Here is a 10,651-nt window from a genome sequence, read left to right as displayed (position 1 = left end):
CTTACATGCCAAAACAAAGCTGAGACCTTGTTGCTTATGCCCTATTTTGCCAAAGAGTGAAGTTCTCGTTGCCGATGAATGGCTTCAACTTGACCTTTGTACTCGACACATGTGGTGATTTCATCTGGGAGCTATCTCCCTCCTCCTTGTCACTGGCCATCTTCAACACACCGTTACTCTTAAAGTTTTAAGAGTACTTAGGTCCCATTTGGTTAATGGGAAAGGAGACTTGGAGATAGGAAATCAATTGCTTTCCCATGTTTGGTAAGTCCAAACATGAGAAATCATTGTCTGGCCTATGAGAAATTAGGGGGAAAGTGAAGTCATCCTCCCAACTTAGGTTTTGTTTTTCCTCATCATGGGAAAGTTTGGGGAAAAAATCAATATTAAATAAATATTTTTCGTAACCATTTTGTCCTTATTACAAATTTAGAATTACAATATATCATTAAATGCATTTTTATTTATTTAATATAGGTATAATTGAAAATTTATACAAACTTTGTTTTCCATTCCTACTCAAAATAAACATGGGAAATGAAATAAAGTGATATTCCCAGGTTACTTTCCTAGCATTACCAAACGTGGGAAAGGAATATTCCATTTCACATCCCTTCGGATATGATATGGGAAATGATTTCCCATAAATTCATTCCATGAACCAAACAGGGCTTTAAGCATAAACCAATACCAACAACAACCTAGCTTTGATACCATTTGCTATGTACAAACACTCAAAGACCTTGTCATTGATGGACTACACAACTATCACATACAAGCCACACAAAGATAAATCACACACAAGAACCGAAAAGTAAGCACACAAAAAACACATGAATTTATAGAGGTTTGGCAGTGTACTTGCGTCTTGTCCGGTGATCCTCGAAAAATTCACTAGTATGAAGTACCCCCTTGCTCTCTCACAAACCCTAGATTCTTTTCTCTCACCCTTGGCTCATACCCAATTTGATGCCCTTTGATTCTCATGTTATCAAAACCTAACACTAAAGTGCCTAATTATAGACCATAGGACTTTAGTATAAGTATACAATGAATAGGAAATATAAAACTATGAATTTACCATATGAAAATGTGTGAATTTACTATATTATCCTCATTTAATTAATAATTTCAAGTCTTAATGTTTACATTAACCAATGACATTTTTTGGTATTTTGAATGTTTTACCTTATCTGTCTTTTACTTTATATATATATATATATATATATATGAAATAATGGAAGAGGTTTGAGCTTGAAATTTGAAAGCAGAGAGGTCGTAAAAAAGGGGAATGATATAAGTAAAAAAAAACAAAATCACACGTCTTAATTCGATAAATTTCTTAACAATAGGGGAGACTTATAAATAAACCCAAAACGAGTGAAGTATTTATAAAAAAGGACAAAATGTAAGTGTTTGGACAATAATGCCCTTATTCATTTCTAAATTTCCTAGGGGATCCTCTAGCCGTATGAAACTGAAATATTTATTCTTTTCATATGTTGCTTCGTACTGCTGTATGGAGCCAAAAAATTTGGCGGCTGTTCAGCTGGGATGATTTCTTCATGTGAGTTGAGGCTGATGATGCTTCTACTATCATTTATGCTTCCAACATGTTATCTACATTGTGTAGCTCTTCTTCTCCCATGTTGTTCCAGTATGTGTTGTCATTGTCTTCTGCTGTAATTTGTTATGTTATTTGGTTATAGATTTCATCAAAAACTTTTGCTCATGTCGTGCTGATCCTGTATTTATATATGTCATCTGGTCTCCTGGATGTGGATTCTGAATACACCTTGATAAACTTGGATTGGTACAAGAGGGTCAGACGATCATCGTTGAATAGATGTTGCTCGGCTATTATTGCTCCTTTATATTGTTGGATGTCTTGCTTAGTAGGCATTCTTGTTTGTGCTGATTCTCTCGGACTAAGTAATTCATTAAAAGAAATAATAATTCTATGTTGTGCTAAATGTGGGTAAATGTCATATTCAAACCACTATGGGGGTGTATACTAGTGAAATCTAATTTTATATTTTTCCAGAGAGGCAGATAAAAACTTATAATTCCTCTAAATTTTGGGGAGAATGAATCTAAATGCTCGCCTTTTTCAATATAAACTTTTTCAAGCGGGTCTCGATCAAGATTTTCAAAGGCCAAAATAACAACCAGACACCATGCCTAAAACATGGAACAAACATGATGCAAAGATAACTTAAAGGGCTAAGGAGCAGAACTCAGAGGTTTCTTGACAGACATTCAATTATTGTTAAGGCAAATATCAAACATGACCAAGTGCTCAAACAAAGTATTGATCGTCAGTTTAACAAGATAATAACATAATTATGAACAATGTTTCCCTGTTTTGGACAAGAAGTCTATGAAGAAAACCAAAAATAAAAGAGAAAAAGACTTACTTAATTGCTTATGTTGCTGGAACTACTATTATCACCGGGTTTTAATAGTGGTTGGAGATATTAACAGTGATCGACAGTATTGACGTTATTAACTGTGGTCGGAGTAAGAGAAAAATAAGATAAAGTATATGAATAAATGGAGTTTTATTGATTAAAGCTGAAGGAGGAAGTACTGAGATTTTTTCTTCTCTGGTATTTCTGTACTTCTTTTTTCGGAGTTACAAACTATATACATAATTTACACCGACTTCTACCATGGCTAAGGATGAGAAGAAGAGTTCTTCTCTATCTGATGCTCTCTCTCTCTCTCTCTCTCTCTCTCTCTCTCTATCTGATACTATCTTTCTGAAGTTTCATATGAACTTCACATGCACACTGATGGCAAACAAACAATTCTACACTAAGACAACATGCGCTCTGAAATATGTATAAAGAAACAAAAGATTGTATCTGCCACTGTCATTGCGCAGTAATAACAATCTGACATATGCAAAGTCTCCACATGGCCTGCTTGCTTGAAGACAAAATCTTCACATGTTGATGGCGGATGAAAGGGCTTGCAGGACTTGCATGTCTCTAAAGCTAAAGATAATGGGCTCTTTTGCCATTTTGAAATTTTTTTGGGTGTTTTTGAGAGCTGGCTACTTCTTTTGAGTTTTTTCCTAAATTTCGCTAACAATTGACGGTGAAATATCAGCTTTTATATAAAATATTAATTTTTTAATATTAAAATTGTTTATTTGTAGTCTGTTTTTGAATAATACGTAAAAATACAGATAAAATATGCTATAATATTATTGCAAAATATTCAGAAAAACAATGTGTGTTATTCGTAAAAATATGTAAGCACATGTACAATATGCAAATAATATGTTGACTTAAAAAAAACGTATACTTTTCCTTATCTTGAGAAGTGTACAGAAAATAAAATATTTTCAAAAATACCTACATACGTGTATAAATACTAAAATTACTAACCCGGTTGCAAACACATATGCACATGTCCAATGATGTTGTAAACTGACGCGAAAGAACTAAGGAAGTATGAATTTATTATTATTATTTTATCTATTTATCAGTATTCGAACTTGAAACATACTCAGACATTTGGAAAAAACAAAAACTACCAAACAAATCAAGAACTAATTGGTGATATCATTTACTTTCAATAAACCATACAAGGAGTGAAAATGATGAAATATTAAAGACGCATTATTAGAACAAGTAACTTTATATACTATAGGCTTAAACAAGTGAACAAACTTGTAAACTACAGACAGCCAGGAAGCTAACCCTTACTCTGTTTTGTTACAAGAAAGTTTATAGTTAAAAAAGATCCAATCTAATAAAACAGCTCACAGCTTCGTCACTAGGAGATCAACTCCATGCTCTGGCTCCACAACCAATCTAAGAGCCGGTCCGTATTTGTACTTGGGAGAAAGTGAGAAGGAGAAGTTGGAGACTATGAGGGCTAGGAGAACCTTGAGCTCAACCATGGCCAAGTTCTGTCCAAGACACACTCTTGGTCCAACCCCAAATGGCATGTACAAGTGGGGAAGCTTGCAAGCTCCTGTGATCCCATTTGCAAACCTATCTGGGTTGAATTCGTAGGCATCTGGACCCCATATTTCTGGATCAGTGTGCAGTGTCACTACTGTGGTCCAAACATTGAAACCCTTTGGAACATTTATGTCCCCAAATTTCATATCCTTGAAAGCCTCCCTTGACACCACAGTAACTGGTGGATATAGCCGCAGTGATTCTTGAATCACCATTGTTAGCTGCACACATTCAACAATAGTCAAGTTTTTATGTTAATTAACTGATATTTTCTACCTGTGAAAGTAAGTCCAAACATGTAAAATATTCACCATTGTTAGACTAAATATATCATGTTGTTAGATTGTAAATTAATCAGGGAAAAGATTTTAGGTTTTTTAGGTTTTAGACATGTCAGATTGTTTGACAACCTAAACTTATTATTTTCATGTCAGATGCAACCTAAACTTATTATGTTGCTACTGCAAGTTGCTCTAGAGCGAAAACATGATGGAAAATGAGACGTGTTTTAACGGTTTCTTTTGACAGACACTTCTTGTTTTCTGTCATGTTTTCCCTCCCTACACTTAATGACGAGCCAATTCACAACAATATATAGGAGGATAGTTACTCTTATATCTTAAATTCTTCAATGGTGTAAAAATATATACCTGTTTCATCTTGCGAACCATTTCATTATCAGGTATCTGGCCTTGGCAAATTTGAAGGACCTCTGCCCTGACACGTTCTTGCCATTTTTGATTTGAAGCCAACAACATGAGGCACCAAGTGGCTGAAACCGCTGTGGTTTCATAGCCGGCCAAGTAAATGTTCTTGCAATTATCAACAATGAAGCGGTCTGTTGCTTCTGGGCTGAGATCAGTGTTTCGAGCACCCTCAAGAATCATTTGCAAGAGGTCTTTCTCATATCCTGCTGCTTGTCTTTCCTTGACTACTTGCAGGATCAAAGTGCTAGCCTCCTTTTCTAATGCCCAAGCTTCCCTGTTGCTCTTCGTGGGAAGGTGTCTGCAACAATATATTATAGCAATTAACTATAAGATTGTGGGGAGCTATATGTACAACATTTATTGACCATATATTTCACAGTACCTATAGGCGAAACTACTTTCAAGTGGAAAATGAGAAAGAAAAAAATTAGTCGTTTGCATTGCATACACTCTCTCTATTAGAGTGCCAAAGTCTCTACCCTAATTTTCTCCAATTTTAGTTGTTTGGTCATGAATTTATGTAAGAAAACCTTAAGCCCCAATTGTGAGTATAAGGTACCTCATTCCAGGAACTCCAGTCAAAAAGATTTTCTTGGACATAGCCTCCTGGAGATTTCTTAGTTTCTGAAATATCTCTTCCCCCTTGGAGTAGTTGCTTCCAAAACAAGCTCTTGAGATTACATCACCAGAGAAACTTCTTATGTAGCTGTCAATTTTTATGTCGGCAACTCCTCCCTCTGCCTCAATCCTACTGTTCCATGAATTTATCAGAGTAGCTGTTGACTCTGTAATTAAGTTGATCATTCCCTGCAAGATTTACCATAGTTGCAATCACAACAATTCTTGGCAGCATTTGCTATGAATTATATAGTAATATACAAATCAAACCTTCTCTAAACATGACATCCATTGTTTATTCAAAAACGGTTGTCAATACGATATCAAGATGTGAATATCATTATTCATAATCTGTCAATATTAAAACATACTATCCACAATATCAATACAAAATACATACCTTAACTTTCTCCATGTATAGTTCAGGAGCAATGATTTTACGCTGGTGGGCCCATGAGGCGCCATTTGAGGTCAAAATACCTTGACCAAGCAAAGGGCCGCGCTCTTTATATTGATAAGTAGGCTTCCCCAAGTCCAAGGACGTGCATGTTGTAATCTCCCTCACTGCGTCTGGTTGGTTCGCATATAATATCTGTGTGTTGCCAAGTGCAAACACAAACACTTCACCTGCAGATAAGCTAATTATTTAGTACAAACAATAAATAAATTAAGATTCACTGAAAATACTAGCATTTTTTTATGAGTTTTCGTAGTCATTTTTTTATTATGAATTTTCTATGGCCCAACGCTGCCTCCACTCTGTTAGTCTCCCTCACAACAACCCACTCTCTGTTTTTCTCTCTCGCTCCTGAACTCACTCTCTGGTTCTATCTGCTTTATTCTCTCCTCCATATTGATATCCCTCTCCTTCTCTCTCTCCCCCCCCTCCCAAACTTTCTCTGGTTCCCTCTCATTTTCTCTCTCCCCCCTGATCTCTCTCTTATTCCCCTTTGAAGTCACATATCCCCTTCGAAGTCACAAATCTCCACTTGGTTCCACTGAGCCATGGTCGGTGGTGAATGATTTTCCGGAAGGTTCAATTGGGTTTGACAGTGGTGGTTCAATTTGGGTTCAACTGGGTTGTGGTTCCACTGGGTTTGAATTAGTGGTGGTTCAATTAGGTGGTGGTTGGTTCGAGTGACTGGGTTTGACGACGGTCTGTGGTGGTTCGACTGGGTTTGTGGTCGTTACCCTAAATATATGATATAGATGAACAACATGTATACTTAAAACGAACAGTAATAATACCATATTGCTTCCTCCACTTCTCAAAAAATGGAAAGAGAAGAGCAGCACAATTGTGAGTGGTGGGAGCTTCCCCCTCCCTGGAAACATTGCTGGAGTCTCGAGACTTCTTTATCTCCATAATGTTTCCTAGAAGAAGAGTAGGCGGGGGTCCGCTAATCCCTTGCTTGGTTAGCAGGGACCTCAGCTTCTTCGGCTTCGCCACAAGCCCATTGTACAAGCGCACCAACAATCCTATAAACCCTAGCAGAACAAGGGACATCAACATTTTCACATCAACTTGAAGAAGCTCCATTAGAAAGGAAGAAAGAAAGAAAGGAAGGAAGGAAGAAGGAAAAAACAAAAACCCCCCGATGCTTCAAACCCTCTGAGAGTGAGAGAGTTCAGTTTTTGTTGTTGATGATTTTCAAATTTTGCAGACTCTCATTGATATTTATACATGAGTTTTAATATTCACAGTAGCTTAGCCGCTTGTCAAAGGCGAAAGTTGCCGTCTAGAGCTGTTCGTTGAAAGTAAAAGTTTGAATACTGCAAATTCTCAATTTTTTTTTTTTCCATTTATATTATTTTTCTGACTTTTCTCTATAGTGATCATTCCAATCTGCTTTTTCCTTTTCTATCAACCACATCCGAACAAAAAAGAACAGGAAAAAGTAACAATGCTACAGAGTCTACAGGGACCCCTCAAACTCATTTAATTTCTCACTCTCTGCTTCATTTTCTCCTGCATTCACCAAAATCCAAGAGTCCATATGAAAATGTAAAATAAAGATCAGATGGTAAAAAGATGTATTATTCCACTGTTTGAGTATATGAGGAAGTTATAATGTTCGTTTTCTATGAATTCCTGAGAACTAGAGAGAGAGAACTTAAGAATCATATGTTGGCGAGGCTTTGTTTATTTAGGATTAACACATCTATGTATAAAAAAGATGAGTGATTTAATTTGGTCCTTAAAGTTTGGCTGTGCTAGCTGATAGAGATAGGCATAAGACTTGAGAGTTGTGAATCTGTGACGAACCAACGGATCCCACCACGGTGGTGGATCCCCCCCTAAGGCACTTAAGATGGAATCTCAGTGGGGTATTCTTTCCTCCAATGTAATGAAGAAAAAAAAAAACAGAAGTAGTTATGTGTGAATTGCTGTGCAGTTAACGAAATTACTCGGAAATCGTTTGCTCACTGCTTAGCTTTGATTTGGTCAGTTGTAAAATGAAGACTATCAACTAGTCAGAATATTATTTTGTTTAGACCTGCATTACGGGGGAAAACTCCTTCATTTCATTTTAAATGATGACTATGTGAGCAATTCTTTTATTATTATTATTTCCTTAAGATATTATTCCCTCAATTACATTTTGCGTTTTTTCTCTTCCTGCCATTTCCGTCAAGTGTGAGATTATTAATTCATTAAATAAAAATCATATTAAAAATTGTATAGGAAGAAACTAGCTAGTAATATAGACTGTTTTGCATGTCTATGGTTCCAAGAAAAAAACTTGGAACTATGGACATGCAAAACAGTCTATGTCCATGGTTCTCTATAGAAGTAGAACTTAGCGATATTAATTATTGTTTGGCATAGTTTCTTGCTCTATTTTGTTTTCTTATACAAGCGACATTAAGAAAGGGAATCGAATCAGTGCAAGGATAAGCTGTTTTAACCACTGAGAATAAACCTCTTGCATAGTTTCTAGCTTTAAATTTTGGTATGATGGTCAAGATTGGCAAACCCCGCACTACAATAAAGCTTCATTATTTTACATAACAAATGGGACTGTTAAAATTTCAACAACATGAGGTTCTCAAAAGAGGAAAGGAAGGAAGTCAAGGGGATTGCCATAGCAATCATGCTCTCACCATTATTCGTAAAATTGCTTGCAATTCCTCTGAGTCAGTGGTATTGAAATGCCTAACGCAGACAACTTTGAAATGTATTGACAAGAACAGGAAATTGGGGGGGTACTGTAGGTTTGATGTTGCTAGGGAGTGAGAGAGACTACTTTCTACATCATGATTCATTGGTTACCCCACAATGAATTACTTCTGTATTCTACCAGACTAACAATTTCAAATCTTCAAATTTTAAATGCTCAAAGTCCCCACCCAGTCAAGGGCACTGATCTGAATATTGAATATTGAATTTTCCAACCATAGCCACTCATATAGGGACAGCAGATCTGAAGTCATATTTAGTCGTATTATTCCAAAAGTGTGCTGCTATTTTCACTCATCTGTCCTATTTTCCCACTCACTTATCTTTAAACTTTTAAAGACAAATTTAACCCTATTGTAAAATGACTTAAAAGGACTTAAGGAAAAAGAAGAGGAAAAAAATAGAGGCAAACTTCTCAATTCTCAAGTAACCCTATCGTTTGACAGAGAGAAAAAAAAAACACAAGAATACGACTCCTTTCTCATGAGAAGGTGAAGAAGGCGAGTATTGTTGTTTTTCCCTTATATGTTTGGCTTTGTACTTTGACATTCTCATGTCTTAAGAATGGGTGTTATATATATATATATATATTTATTATATATATATGTATTGCAAAGTTCAATAGATTTCTAGTCCTTGGATAACTCTGGAGAAAAAGTTTATTTACAATAGTAGAAAGCTAAGAGCATAAATGTGATTATATTTGCATAATCCATATTTGCAAAAATAAAAATAAAAATTACAGCAAAAAACTGTTTTAGTTTAGTAAACATGGGAGATAGAGACAGAGATGGAGTGTAAAAGATGGAAAATAAGATAGAGCAAAAATGAGAAAGAGATGTGTGGGCTGTAAGAGAGAGAGAGAAGACATGAGCATAGAGAATAAAGGAGAGAGGAAATGAGGTAATAATTAGAAGGGTATTTTAGGAATATTGGTGTGTATAAAAATAGGATTGTATTTTTTAAAATTTATATGGTGAGTGGGAAAATAAGATAGAATGGAAATAGCAGCACTCATTGTAAAATTGCTGCCTTAATTGTGCCCATTGATGATATAATATCTTAGATTAGTCAAGTCAGGAAAAGGTCACTAAGTTGTTAAACTCATGTGCTTTGAAAAATGCGTAGTCTTGCATTACTGCACAAAACATATATTTAAGGACCATTTCTGACTTGACCGAAAAAAAAAGGACATTTCTGAAAACAGACTAAAGCAATGCAACAATATTGTTCTTGTCTTATTTCGGATACGGGACTTAAAAATTGAAGTTTGTTGACTTACGTATCAATTTGAAAAGTTTTGTTTGCTACTTTAATATTTTGTTCCTTATAAATAAGAAGTTAGGGGTAAATCTAACCAAAACTATGTTGAGAAAAGTACGGAGAATGTTTCTAGAAAAATAATAATAATATAGGAGTAAAACTCACTATTTTTCTTTTAATTTTTATAGTTTGGATTCTGAAAGGCTTATAATCATTTTAGACGCTACACAGTGATTATTGAGTTTCGAAACTAACGTGGTATGTAGTGTTATATTTATTGTATTCCGAAGTATAATCACCTACCGTATCATTTGATAGCTACTATATTTATTGTATTACTACTATTACGTATTCTTTTCTAGCAATTACTTTTTTTTTTCTTTCACAAAATCAAAGGTGTGATGATGTAATTCTAATTTCTACCAGCCGATCGATCAACACAGGTTTGCCTTGCAAGTTGCAGAACAATTACTATAAACAGTATTCCGACCCATTTGGTCATAAACCCAAATTTCCCCCTCCAAAAAATAATTATTTGAGTTTTGCTTGGACTCAAACTGTTTTTTACCCCAACCCGTTAGACTCAAATTTTAAGCAGCAATTTTATTAAATTTTTTTAAGAATGGTTTAAGTCTAATTTTCTTCATCTAATCTTTTTAGATAACTTCATAAGAGTTTAACTAAAACACCCAAAATGGGGGCTGAAATTATAAAAAAACCCAACACCCAAAACACTTTATAAACACACCCAAAACCCATCATTACACACACTCAAAACTCATTTATAAACACACCCAAAAAATATACAATTGTTGATTTTGGGTGTGTTTCTATATTAAAAAGTGCTTGGGTTTTTTTATAAATACATGTCTAGGATTGTGTTTATTTATAAATTTGTATTTAAT

At 35.1% G+C, this 10,651-nt stretch overlaps 1 protein-coding gene across 1 annotated transcript; it reads right to left on the bottom strand.

Moving 5' to 3' along the window:
- Positions 1-3,550: 3,550 nt before the first annotated feature.
- LOC103336735 (cytochrome P450 714C2-like) lies at positions 3,551-7,005 on the bottom strand. The gene is made up of 5 exons (XM_089044092.1): positions 6,551-7,005; positions 5,703-5,929; positions 5,244-5,491; positions 4,628-4,982; positions 3,551-4,198 (listed from the first exon to the last, which is right to left on the bottom strand). The coding sequence occupies exons 1-5, from the start codon at positions 6,840-6,842 to the stop codon at positions 3,773-3,775; spliced, it is 1,548 nt and encodes a 515-aa protein (XP_088900218.1). The 5' UTR covers positions 6,843-7,005; the 3' UTR covers positions 3,551-3,772.
- Positions 7,006-10,651: the final 3,646 nt, after the last annotated feature.

This window comes from Prunus mume, linkage group LG1 (genome assembly GCF_029339155.1).
Source record: "Prunus mume cultivar Tortuosa linkage group LG1, ASM2933915v1, whole genome shotgun sequence".
NCBI lineage: Eukaryota > Viridiplantae > Streptophyta > Magnoliopsida > Rosales > Rosaceae > Prunus > Prunus mume.
The sequence above is the reverse complement of the archived record's forward strand: the minus strand, read 5'-3'. Positions and strand labels throughout refer to the sequence as shown.

Bases quoted from the DNA above. Each gene is read 5' to 3' on its own strand.
- LOC103336735 (XM_089044092.1), bottom strand. From the start codon at position 6,842: ATGGAGCTTCTTCAAGTTGATGTGAAAATGTTGATGTCCCTTGTTCTG. The intron at 5,930-6,550 runs GTATTATTACTG...GCTTATCTGCAG, and splicing joins GAAGTGGAGGAAGCAATATG to GTGAAGTGTTTGTGTTTGCA. The intron at 4,199-4,627 runs GTATATATTTTT...GAATGTGTGCAG, and splicing joins TGGTTCGCAAGATGAAACAG to CTAACAATGGTGATTCAAGA.